Source organism: Aulonocara sp. 'chitande type north' Nkhata Bay, linkage group LG3, assembly GCF_057382095.1.
Source record: "Aulonocara sp. 'chitande type north' Nkhata Bay isolate Kocher_YH1m ecotype deep benthic linkage group LG3, A_spYH_male_GT1.1, whole genome shotgun sequence".
Taxonomy (NCBI): domain Eukaryota; kingdom Metazoa; phylum Chordata; class Actinopteri; order Cichliformes; family Cichlidae; genus Aulonocara; species Aulonocara sp. 'chitande type north' Nkhata Bay.
In genome coordinates, this window is record NC_141346.1 from 24,371,220 (window position 1) to 24,384,206 (window position 12,987).

Here is a 12,987-nt window from a genome sequence, read left to right on the forward strand (position 1 = left end):
GTGTTCCCACTAGTGCTTTCAGGTTAATCTCGTTGAAATGACGTTAACGCCATAACGAGGCAAATCTCCGTTAACGAGCTACCCCTGATCGCCCCGTGCGTGGGGCTAGACGGCCAACACGTTAACGAGCTAACTGCACTAACACACTAGCTCCCACCCATGTAATTGAGCATTGCATGGCACATCCAACATACTGTTTTACTTTAGTCCATGAAGCGCTTACCTTCAGGGTCATATGTCACATGAAAACCAAAATAATTCCAAACGCCAGATCTGAATGAGGGTGGGGGAGGTTCAATTTGCCATGTTGCAAGGAGAGCTTCACATCTGTCTCGCTAGCTTGCCCTGCGCTCCTCCTTCTGACGATGCTGTCTGTGTTGAGCACTCAGTGGATCTGCGCTCGACAGTGCAGCCTAGGCGGAGTAGTCGAACACAGATTCACTGAGCGCTCAACACAGACAGCATCGTCAGAAGGAAAGTTGATAAAATAAATTACAAATGTTGTATTGTTCAATACATATGCGTACCGAACCGAAAGCACTGTATCGAACGGTTCAGTATCGATACGAATATCGTTGCACCCCTAATTTCTACTTGTAAATTATTTATGAATTACACCTGATTCTTGGACAGATCTACAAGCAGCAACACTCACAACTGGTTGTAGAAAAAAAAGGTTTCAAGTGCAAAAAGCAACTTGTTTTGATGCGCAAACAAAATGACCAACAAGGGAGAAGTGGTACGATTATATAAACACTAAGAAAATAAATTCAGTCAAATTCAGTTTGATTTATAGAGCACTGATTTTAAAACAACAGATATCAAAAAAGAGATCAACAAATAAAAACAACAATAAATACAAGGTGAGAAGACATCACTCAGTCAAACTTAAAAGCAGAGGAATAAAAATGATTTCTTTTTTTGTTTTTACAATTCATAAAACAGGCACTGAGGGGTCATAACTGAAAAAGTCATTTTGGCCATTCAGTCGAATCTTTGAAATGACTCGTGCCACCTTTTTTCACTTTCCAGCAGCCCCTGTGTTGATGTTACAGTCTGGTTGTCATTAAAGAGAGTTATGTCCTTATTTTCTTCTTCTGTCTGTTCACTTCCATCGTTCATGTGGTCTACAAATACAAATAAATGACAGAGTTACCATTCATATAAATATTTACTTGGACATCGTTTGCTGTAATCTTGTAATTAAGTGTAAAAAGTAATGATCAGAAATATGAATAGAATAACATGAAAACAGTATTATTTCATTTTCTTTTTCACTTAAATAACAAACACATGTGTGTAAAATTATAATGAGGTTTTGAGTCAGTTTTAAATATAGTCCTCGATGGGGCTCCTCTTCAGTAATTTTTCCTTTTGTTTTTGATTCCTTACAATAGATTTCCTTGTAAAACACCTTCCTCCATTACTCTTGTACATTTGCTGAAATCATGGTTCTTTTCCCCACAGGAAATAACTTGTGATGCAAACAGTGATTTAAATAACAGTGTTTAAAAAAGGTCATTTCGCAGGAATAGAAATGCATTAAGCCTTAATCAGAGCCTGGTTTAACTGCAGCAATAAAGATGTACACCTATTCAGTATATTATAAAATATGTTGACTACATCATTTTAAATTTGAAAACACAGAGTAGTATTAATGTAAATCAGAAAATGAATCATCGACACTTCAATTTTACCATCAAAGTTTAAAGGGTTGAAAGGATTTTCCAGCATTTTTCAGTACAGAAGAAATCCCCATAAAAATGTTAAGGTTTTTAAATATGTGCTAATGAGGAAGCTGCATTAAACAGTGTCACAGGAATTTGATGTTCTCATTTAAAGTTTGACAAAGTGAATAAAAGGGAAATCGAATCTTACATAAAAACAAAATTGTCAAATGTCCAGCACCTGTACATATAGATGTATCTGATGCAAGATAAATTGATTAAGAACCAGTTTTCTTTTGTTTCAACTTCAATACAACAGGAATACTCAGCAAGCAAACAACCACTACAGCAGGACTGATACAGTGAACAGTGGATATGGTTTATATTGTCTAACAAGATTTAAAAAAATTTACAACTGGTCACAAGTTATTTCAAAGTAGAAAAAAAAAAAACAGGCAAAAAAGTTGTTTTTTTTCCTTACGTGATCAAGGAACTGACCTCACAGCCCATTGTTCATTCAGTTGGCTGGTTTCAGTCATTATGCAAATGTACTGTTTATAAGAGGGGTCCCCAATCCCAGTTCACGAGTGTTAGTCGTGTCCAAATTCATGGGCTGCAGAGGAACCCACCCAATGGATTAATAAAGTTTTATTTTATCTAATCTAATAACTTTAATCTCAGCCAAACCGATTTTCTCACGAACAAATAAAACACTGAAAAAAGCCAAACAATAACATTTTAGGTTGTCTAAGTGACTTATATATCACGTTTAACCTGAGTAGCGAAAGTCCGCAGTGATCTGAAAATGATGTACCGGGAGTTGTGCCGTTCTCAGCCGCATCAGTGACCCTCGAGCTCCCGGCAAGCTATTGAGCTGGTGGGTAGCAGACGTCTCTGAAAACGTGGAAGGACTTTTGCAAATATGTGATATCTTGATAAACCAAGCAGATATTTCAAGTTTACACACCCACATTCTCGCCTGTTAAAAGTTTATTTTGTGACCCAGAAAGATTAATAACAGTAATTTTAAAACTTGCCGGAAACTGGAGTTTGGCTATGAATTCTGGGATATGGTGGGCTACGAAGGACACACCTGACCCATCCTTCAAATTCGGGGAAAAGGAGGATGCATTTGTCGGCTGCATTCTACGAATTTGGACAGCGTCGCTGTGACGTAATCGGTCTACAAATGTGCCCTCAGGAGGATGCAGCCCATGAATTTGGACACGACCGTTGAGAAGGTAATTTATCTATTTAAATCAGCTGTGATGGATCAGGGACACATCTAAAACCTGGAGGGACACCGACCCTCGTGGACTGGGATTGGGGACCTCTGGTTTATAAGATTGGGGAAACCTGCAGTCAGCTGAGACTGAAGAAGTCACTTGGATGAGTGATGAAACGTTTCTCCCACAAAACGCTACGTTCAGATGAACAGAATCAACTATTTGGGATTTAGTTACCTGGATAATTGAGCACGCATCAAGACTTACATGTGAGTCATTATTACCTGGAACATGTATGTGTGTCTCTGTGCTCTGGTTGGTGTTCCTCTGTTCCTCTGTATCAAATGACATATCAATTTACTTATACACTTTACACATGTGATTGTGATCACTTATTGCAGATAATATTGACAATAACTAAAAATAAATTTCTGACTCACCACTTTGCTTTTGCTTCTGTTTCCATGTAACAAATGCCACTATAATACACACCAAGAAAGCTGCTCCAACAGTAATAATTAATGTGGCATCTCTGATGTCTTCACCTTAAAGGACAAAATCAACCAACCATATTGTGGATTAGAGGAAGTGTGTGTGATTTTACCGCTAGAGGGAAAAATGAATGTGACAAACTAATGTCAAAAATAATGACATAGTTTGTGAATGTGAGTCATTATTACCTGGAACATGTATGTGTGTCTCTCTGCTCTGGTTGGTGTTCCTCTGTTGGACTCTGCAGGTGATGTTGTTGTTATGTCTCTTCTCCACAGTCACTCTGCTGCTGACAGTATAGAGGTCATCAGGACCTCTGAGGGTCTCTGCAGGTCCAGCAGAGAGGAGGTTTCCCTCACCGTCCAACCACAGCAGCTCAGGCTCTGGATACCAGCCTGCAGACTCACACTGTAACACCACCCTGCTGCTGACATTTGACATCACCTTTATGATGGGTGTAGATGCTGAAGCTGATGAAGGGGGAAGAAGGAATTGTAAACATCTTTCCACTGATTATAAAGCTTCTTTATATTTTAAATCAGGTTTGTTTAAATGTTTAGACTCACCAACAGTGAGAACAATGGAAGCTTCTTCACGTATCCAGGGAATGAAGCATCTGTACGTTCCTTCATCAGAGAGTTTCACTTTGAATATTTTAAGCGAGACGTTTCCTTTGATCAGTTCATCCACAAAGACTCGTGTACGAAAGTGATAAGATGGATTTTGGTTCTCAAACACCAGCCGTCCATCTTTATGAAGATGGACGACATCTGGGTCCAGACCAGGTTTGATCCAGTTCACAGTCTCAGAATTAGCATCAACAGCAAGTTTAAGCTGACATGGAAGAACAACATCATCACCCAGCATGGCTACAACCTGAGATGGACACACCAGATGAGATTTTCCTGCAAAGAAACATAAGAAAACGGTAGAAGTAGATGATATTGTTACGTGAATATTCTTTGTTACAAAGCAACAACAACAACAACAACAAAAAAGAAGATTCCCTCAGCTGTTTGTTAAAGTCTTGTTTCCTGTCTGGGATCACATGGACAACATGATAGTTTGCATATGTCTGTGAAGGTTCTCAGTCATCCAGGTCATCGTAGTCAAAGGAGCTTGCAAAGAAAAGCGTCTGGACTTCTTTAAGTTGCTTGAAGACGTTTCACCTCTCATCCGAGAAGCTTCTTCAGTTCTAAGGTCAAATGGTGGAGAGTCCCAGATATAAACCTAGTGGGAGTGACCCCCCACAGAGGGACAAAAGGACCCCCTGATGATCCTCTAATCACCTGAGCCAAGGTGTGAAATTGGGTGTGGGACCCAATCAGCCAGAGTTTCGGGTGTGTTCATTGTGAAACCTGGCCCCACCTTGTCATGCGAATTCCTGAGGTCAGATGGCCCAGGATGTGAGTGGGCGTTAAGGCGTCTGGGAAGGGATCTCAAAACTGGATTATAGATGGCAGAGAGTTGGTGTCGTAAACCCCCGCCTCTGTTCAAAGATGGTCGCTCACAGTGGACATAGATGGCTTCTTTCACTCCTCTTTCAAACCATCTGTCCTCTCTGTCCAAAATGTGAACATTGGCATCCTCGAAAGAGTGTCCTTTATCCTTAAGATGCAGATGGACTGCTGAGTCTTGTCCTGTGGAGGTGGCTCTTCTGTGTTGTGCCATGCGCTTGTGAAGTGGCTGTTTGGTCTCTCCAATGTAGAGGTCTGGGCATTCCTCACTGCACTGTACAGCATACACCACGTTGTTAAGTTTGTGTTTTGGCGTTTTGTCTTTCGGGTGAACCAGTTTCTGTCTGAGTGTGTTGCTGGGTCTGAAATACACTGGGATGTCATGCTTGGAGAAAACTCTCCTGAGTTTTTCTGATACACCGGCTACATAGGGGATGACAATGTTGTTGCGTCTGTCCTTCTTATCCTCCTTCGCTGGTGTCTGGTCTTCTTTTCTGTGCCTCTTTGCTGACTTTAAAAACGCCCATTTAGGATAGCCGCACGTTTTGAGTGCTTCCTTTACATGTGTGTGTTCCTTCTTTTTTCCTTCAGGTTGAGAGGGAACATGTTCTGCCCGGTGGTGTAGGGTCCTAATTACTCCAAGTTTGTGTTCCAGAGGGTGATGGGAGTCAAAAAGGAGGTACTGGTCCGTGTGTGTGGGCTTCCGGTAAATTTCAATGTTGAGTTTGCCGTTCTCTTCAATGTGCACGGCGCAGTCCAGGAAAGGCAAACAGTTGTCCTTTGTGTCTTCCCTGGTGAACTTGATGTTTTTATCCACAGCGTTAATGTGCGCAGTGAAGGATTCCACTTCTTGTGTCTTGATTTTGACCCAGGTGTCGTCCACATATCTGTACCAGTGGCTGGGTACTCTTCCTTTGAAAGAGCCAAGAGCCTTCCTTTCCACTTCCTCCATGTAAAGGTTGGCTACAATAGGTGACACGGGGGAGCCCATGGCACAGCCATGTTTTTGTCTGTAAAAGCCTTCATTGTACTTGAAATATGTAGTGGTGAGGCAGAGGTCTAACAGTGTGCAGATCTGATCGGGTGTGAAGTTGGTCCTGTCCTCCAAGGAGCTGTCTTCTTGTAATCGTTTTCTGACCGTCTCCACGGCCTCCGTGGTGGGTATGCAAGTGAAGAGAGAGACTACATCAAAGGACACCATGGTTTCATCTGGATCCAGGGTAAGTTTCTGAACCTTTTCGGTGAAGTCAGTGGAGTTCTTGATGTGGTGTGGGGTGTTCCCCACGAGAGGCGCAAGGATGGTAGCAAGGTGTTTTGCAATGTTATACGTGGCCGAGTTTATGCTACTGACTATGGGTCTGAGTGGGACAGCTTCCTTGTGGATCTTCGGAAGTCCATAGATGCAGGGTATGGCTTCTCCTGGGTAAAGGCGGTGATATGTAAGGCGGTCAATAATTTTGTCCTTTTCAAAGTCTTGAAGGCAAGCTATAACTTTCTTTTTGTAGCTGCTTGTGGGGTCTCGCTTTAGGGCTTCGTAGGTATTGTCGTCACTGAGGAGAGTAGTGATCTTTGCATGGTAATCTGTAGTGTTTAGGACCACGGTGCATCTTCCCTTATCAGCTGGTAAAACAGTGATGTTGTGGTCTTTGCTCAGGGAAGCAACGGCCTTCTTTTCCTGTATTGTGAGGTTGGATGGAGGGACTTTGGCACTGGAGAGCGTGGCTGAGACTTTCATCCTGATTTGCTCTGCTTCTGTCTGTGATAATTTATTAATCCGTATGGCAGATTCCGTGGCTGTGATGAGGTCCACTATGGGCAACTGTTGTGGAGAGATGGCAAAATTGAGTCCTTTGGCTAATACTCTCTTTTCAGGTTCAGTGAGATTCCTGTCTGAAAAGTTCTTAACCCATTTCTCCTGACTGACTTCAGGTGTGTTTTCTTCTCTGGGTTGTGTAGATTCAGGATGAGTAGTGTGTGTTTTTGAAAGCAAGGTGTGAAATTTCCTGTCTTTCTTTTCCTTTAGAGTGTTGGGCCCGCTGAGCCTTGTCCACAAACTTGTAAACCTCTTGTAAGATTGGAGAGGGTAGAAGGATTTCCAGTTCTTGCAGGGTCTGGCTGATCTTGATCTGGAGGGCATCTATGGTGAAATGGACCTGTCTTATCCTTTCACTTAAAAGGTGATTTTGTGCTCTCTGTAGAATCAAGTCTGCTCTGTATCCCCTGACAGTGGATCCAAGGCGCAGGCTCTTAGGAACAACTCTGCTTTGTCTACATCTTAGGTTGAAACGGAGATGGTTCCTATAATCCGCTAGTTTCCTTGATTCCCTTTCATACTCCCGCACCAGTTGAAGGGTGTTCCTCCCAAAATGTACGGCAATATGTCTGTGAAGGTTCTCAGTCATCCAGGTCATCGTAGTCAAAGGAGCTTGCAAAGAAAAGCGTCTGGACTTCTTTAAGTTGCTTGAAGACGTTTCACCTCTCATCCGAGAAGCTTCTTCAGTTCTAAGGTCAAATGGTGGAGAGTCCCAGATATAAACCTAGTGGGAGTGACTCTCCACCATTTGACCTTAGAACTGAAGAAGCTTCTCGGATGCAGGTATCAGGCTTGTGATGTTCTCTTTTATTTTGAAGTGGACAGAATCTACCTTGACTGAGACTACCTTGAAAAAGCCTTGACTGCATTTTTAAATCAATAGCTGCATATAACACAGAACAAACACACATCTACAAACTACAATAACAACAACAACAATCTGATGAAGTTCTGCTGTGACAAACATGAAACAATGATTTTTCCTCAGAATGAAGGAAATAATGAAACCATCAGAGAGCTTTGCTGCTGGGCGCCTTTATTAAAGTCGTGCCATTAATGGAGTTCATTATTAGTTACTTATTAAAACAAGATCAACTATTAAAGTGTGTTTCATTTTTCTGAGATCAGTTTCTGGTTCAGTTCTGGTTCAGTTTTTCAACCTTGCAAAACGTCCAGATTCACTCTCTGACATACTGTGGCAGCTTCAACAGACTTCATTTATTTAATGATTTTGTTCTTTGAATTCAAATTAAAGTTCACAAATGACGAAACAGGAAGTACTGTTTATAGTTTCATCAGGATTTTCCCTTCTGCTGCTCTATGCACAATGAGAGAGTTCACAATCTTCAATGTGTCCCAAAGAGAATTAAAGGGAACTTAAACTGTTTGTAATGATGGTCACGGGAAACTTGGTGGAATCTTACACTCTGTCCCCTCGGTGATTATTAAAGACAAATAGACGGTTTATAAATTACATGTGAGCATTAAAAAGTCACATTGGAAATATTTTTAACATGTGAAACTGGATCAACACATACAGTTTAGTTATCAGTTAAATATAATTATTTAAAGTGAACTAAAAGTAGAGTCTCACAGAAACAGATTTATTTACCTTTGACTAAAACGAAACAGAGGATAAAAATCCACAGAGAAACAGAGTAAGAAGCCCACGATGCACACAGAGGATGGACGAGAGCAAAATCACAGTCTGAAGAGTGAAACATCTTGATTTGGCTGGTTTCTGTCTCCTCTTCACAATCAGCCTGCAGACATAATAACTCCATGAAATCTCAACACACACATATAAAACTTGTGTTTTTAGATTAGACTGAACTTTTACTTTGATTATACGATCATACTTGATTTTTACTGAAAATAAACCACAGTAAAGGCGTTAAATTTAAAAGAAAGAAGTCACTCATTTTAAGCTACAATTTCAAACAGTTTCAAAAAGTTCACAGTGAATTTAATTAATTTACCAACATGTGAATCAAATCTAGTTGATCAGCTGTGATAGTCTATAATCGACACAGCTGCTAATGTGACTGAGAGTGATTCTAAATAAAAGCTGTTTACCTTGAAAGCAGAAGAGCGAGTTTAAGGACACGACACAGATCAGTACAAGAACATAATGAGTGTGGGACGGAGCTTTGACTCTGGTACCAACCTGCAGTTTGTTGTTGAATTCCTCCACCTTCAACTGGGAATTGAGTGGTTTGAAAGTGAAACTGAGCAGAGTAATTTTGTCATTCTTTTCGTCAGCTGATGTGCAATGTCATGAAAAACAACTCGAGTTTAAAACATGAACTAATGATGACTATTTGATTATTCTGGGGGTTTTTTTGTTGCAAAGGTTTGTGGTTGGTAAAAACACTCATTGGTAACTTAAACTGAGATGAAAGTTAGTTTAATAGATCGAGCGGTTTGAAAGTGAGACTGGGCAGAGTCTACATTTCCTCTTTGCATTAGCCTTTTCACAATGTCAATAAAAACAACTAGTTAAATACAGGAACTAATGACTGCTTGGTTGTTCTTTTTTTTAAAATGGTGCTTCTTTGTTTAAGGTTTGTTGTGGTAAAAACACTCTTTTGAAACTTGAACTGAAAGCAAAGTGAATCACATCACAAATGATAAAAAACTTGTTTGGTCATTAATGATTTGTCTCTGGTTGAATGTCTGAATATAAAACATATAGATCTTAAACTATGATTTTATTTGTTGATTTTTCATGTGTCTTAAAACCTAACCATATTTGATTCTCAGCACTTTAAAGAAAAGCTTCATTGTTGGATTAACTGTTAGTCTGCTGGGTCACTGAAGCAGAAACTGACTTTCTGGACTTTTGTTTCAACCACATGAAACTACAGAAACATTTTTTTTTTTTACTAAACTTTATTGTGATGTTTTACTGTCTCGCTAAAGTCTGCAGAGTTCTGCCTGTATGATGTTTTTATGGTGAACATCAGCATCATTGTGTTTTTGTTCAAACTGCAGCTGACTTTGTTATTAAATATTTTTGTTTAAAACGTTATTGCAACAGATTAGAGGTTAAAATTGAAGAGCAGCACTCACTACAGTAACAGAGACTTTAGTCCATGAGCTCCTTGGTCTTGCTGACGTTTAGGAAGAGATTGTTCTCCTGACACCAATTCTCCAGGTTCGCAATCTCCTCAAGGTAGGGGAGGGGAGCCATAGCCCTGTCCCTGAGGACATGAAGCAGGTATGGAGGAGATCCAGGCCCCAGACATCCAGAGGCCCCAGAGTACGAGAACCCAAGGAGGACCACCAAACGGTAACCATGCCACCCTCCTGGGAAGAGCCCCAGATGAGGGGTTACCCAGGAACCACCGAGCAGAGGTCAGAGGGGTTTGCAGTGACATGCCTGCGGGCTCTGCCAGCAGCCAGCTGTGCCAGAGTGAATTTCATAATGCTGGATTGATCAAGGGCTCTTGGCAGTTTCCCTTATCTTCAGAGTCCAAGGAACAAATGGCCTTGTCATTCTGCTTGTTCAGAGCCCCTCACCACTTTCCACGTCTCATGGACCAGGTGCTGCATTACCATTTTAAAAAGCATTTTGAAAATCAGTTTATTAAATTGGAATTCGAAAATGAATTTACAAATGCAGAATTTATTCTACAATTAATTATTAAGCACAGAATTCTTTCCATTTCGATGTGCGTGGCTCTTGTGGTCCTCCATATTGTTGATCACATTGGTCTCCTTTAGTCAAAAAACCATGTGTTTTGAAAATGTCAGTGAAATGACCATGTCCCAATTAAAAGTAAAAGCAAAACCTTTTAAGAATGGCTCAGACATAAATATGAGGGGTGGGGCTATGTGCTAAGTGTTGTTGTTATTTCACCATGGTGACAATAGTGTTGAATTCTCCTGTTTCCAGGAAACAAAAACAAACAAATACACACACCTTCATAAGTCACCAAGGTGTATGCTAAACTGATCCCCACCTCACTGAATGACATTCCTGAACTTTTCTGAAATAATGTTTTTGTCATTACAGACTTCAGGTTTGGAGTCTGGGTAGTGGCTTCCCTGTTTTTACTTCCTGGTTTATTTGTGACTCCGCCTTCTGTTTCTCATGCAGTTATGCTCCACGTCTTTGTCTTGATGTCTTTTTGGCTCCTTCTGTCAATTTAACTGAGGCTCCTGTTTGTGCTCCTTCTTTTGTGCATTTGTTGTTTTCTGGCCTTCTACACTTCTAAAATCTCACTTGTTCTTTGTTCGACCTGCCTCCAGTGATTTGGGTCCTCCAAATTTTATTAATAGATCTAATAGCCTGTAGATTGCATGTCTGTAATTGCTCACCCAGCTACTCTTGTCTTCTTGTCTGGATGTTGATGTGTTGGGAAAAATCTACAGGTCTTATCTCTTGATTCAGAGCATGGGAATGCACACCCACGCACATCCATGACAAAAACATGATATGCTTTCTTCCACACCTGAGCAACAGGTGAACACATCAAAATATTTGTTTCCTTTTCAGTGTGCCAGTGTGCCGTCCATACACTGCATTAACATGTTTCTCTCTAAATTCTTTAAAACTGATTTGATGGCGCTGACTCTGAAGTTGTAACATGTCGATATTAGAGAAGAGTTTAGGTCTGAATGATTTTTATTGTGACCGTTTTTAATGACTGTCTCGGAAAACACACAAACTTAACACTTTTCTAATGTTTTCAGTGCTCACATGTGTTAAAAAACATTGCATGATGGTTCTTTTTCCTAAAGATTTGTTTCATACAGAATGACTCATCCTCACACACCAGTGCAAAGAACTTGATGAAGAAGGTCTGAGCATGAGGATCTTCTCATTCAGTTTGAGGACTGAAGTTAACAGGTGGACAGCTTATGTTGTCCTAATGGAGCTAAAGGCCAGTTTCCCTGAAACCTTAAGAGAACGAATACACAGAGCTGCTGTCTCAATACCTCATTTCTCCAACTTATCAACCTGAACTATCTTCAGACCGTTTTTTTTTTGTTTGTTTTTTTACTGCATATTGCACTTTTAGTCTCATCCAAGCTCAAAGATTTGACATTTTGTAAACACACTCTTTCGTTGTCAATAACAGAGGTGTCAGAGTGTTATATCATTATGTTGTTACCATGTTACATGTAGGGAAGACCAGGGATAGTTGTAACATTTTTGACATTTCTGTCTGTAAATTGGAGCTCTTTTAAGGTAGTGGATTCAAAATGTAATGCAAAGTATTTACATGTCTCGGCTATTAAATAGTGCAGCTATTTTCTCTGCAGCACAATTACCCATTGCATGGTATGGTCTCAAACACAAAGAGTGAAAGGTTACAATTAACCCCATAGTCTGGGTTAGTTGTAACATATCCTGGGGTAAAATGTAACACAATGAAATAAGGGTACTAACAAAACATTAACGTGTAATCTTTGTTTATTCAACACATGAATGCACTTAGAGCCATTTATGTAGCTGTGTGTGTGTGTGACAGAATGCAGAAATCTAGCTTTTGAACATATCCCAACCCCCCAAAAAAGACAAATTATGGAAATTTCTGCAACTGAATATTTCACTAATTTTGGTTGGTCTTCCTTGAGTTTGGCCTCATTGGCTCAGTGGCCATTATAACCTACAACTCTTGCACCAATTTTGAACATAACAATGAAGCTGAAAAAATGTAGTTGTTCACCAGCATCACAATTCCATTACTTTTTATCATGGCTTACCTTGGTGTGGTTTGCAAAGTGCTTCAGAAAGATGAGGAAATCTGTTTCTTGCACCCATCCTGATTTATTTCCACTACCAGTACTTCCTACTGGTTCATCTCTGACACAGTGGTCTGCATAATGTATGTGTGGGAACACAAACAGTGGAGGAATTGTGTTGCCAATGGCATTAACCGCATATACAAAAGCGACCAGTGAACCTCTCTCTGCTGATGGCGTTCACAAACTTGTTTAATATAAGTTAAAGTAATAGTGTGGTAACATCTGCATTATTGTTACAACTAACCCAGACTCCTATAGCCATGAACTAGCTAACATTACAGCCAACAGCTAAAACATTAGCACTAAAGACCTACACAGAATATATCCCCATAGACATACAAATAACATAATTTAAGTTTGATGAGTTTAACTGCAAAGCAGATAATGCTATTAGAAATTGAAATTAAGTAGAAAAACTTACTTTTTGGCATACAAATTACTTTTTTTCGTGTTAAATTGTGTTTGACAAAATGTGCTGATTTTTCACATGTGATAGCAGAACTGAGTTGGGCATGCACAGGATGAGTCACATCATTTGAAACTTAGCCCTGATTGGAGAAATTGGAAGTGTTACA

General features: G+C 40.1%; 1 protein-coding gene across 1 annotated transcript; it reads right to left on the reverse strand.

The window, feature by feature from the left end:
* Positions 1-984: 984 nt before the first annotated feature.
* On the reverse strand, positions 985-8,379 carry LOC147334710 (butyrophilin-like protein 10). The gene is made up of 6 exons (XM_086273988.1): positions 8,268-8,379; positions 3,952-4,290; positions 3,574-3,855; positions 3,334-3,438; positions 3,178-3,228; positions 985-1,127 (listed from the first exon to the last, which is right to left on the reverse strand). The coding sequence occupies exons 1-6, from the start codon at positions 8,377-8,379 to the stop codon at positions 985-987; spliced, it is 1,032 nt and encodes a 343-aa protein (XP_086130114.1).
* Between the last annotated feature and the right edge of the window lie 4,608 nt (positions 8,380-12,987).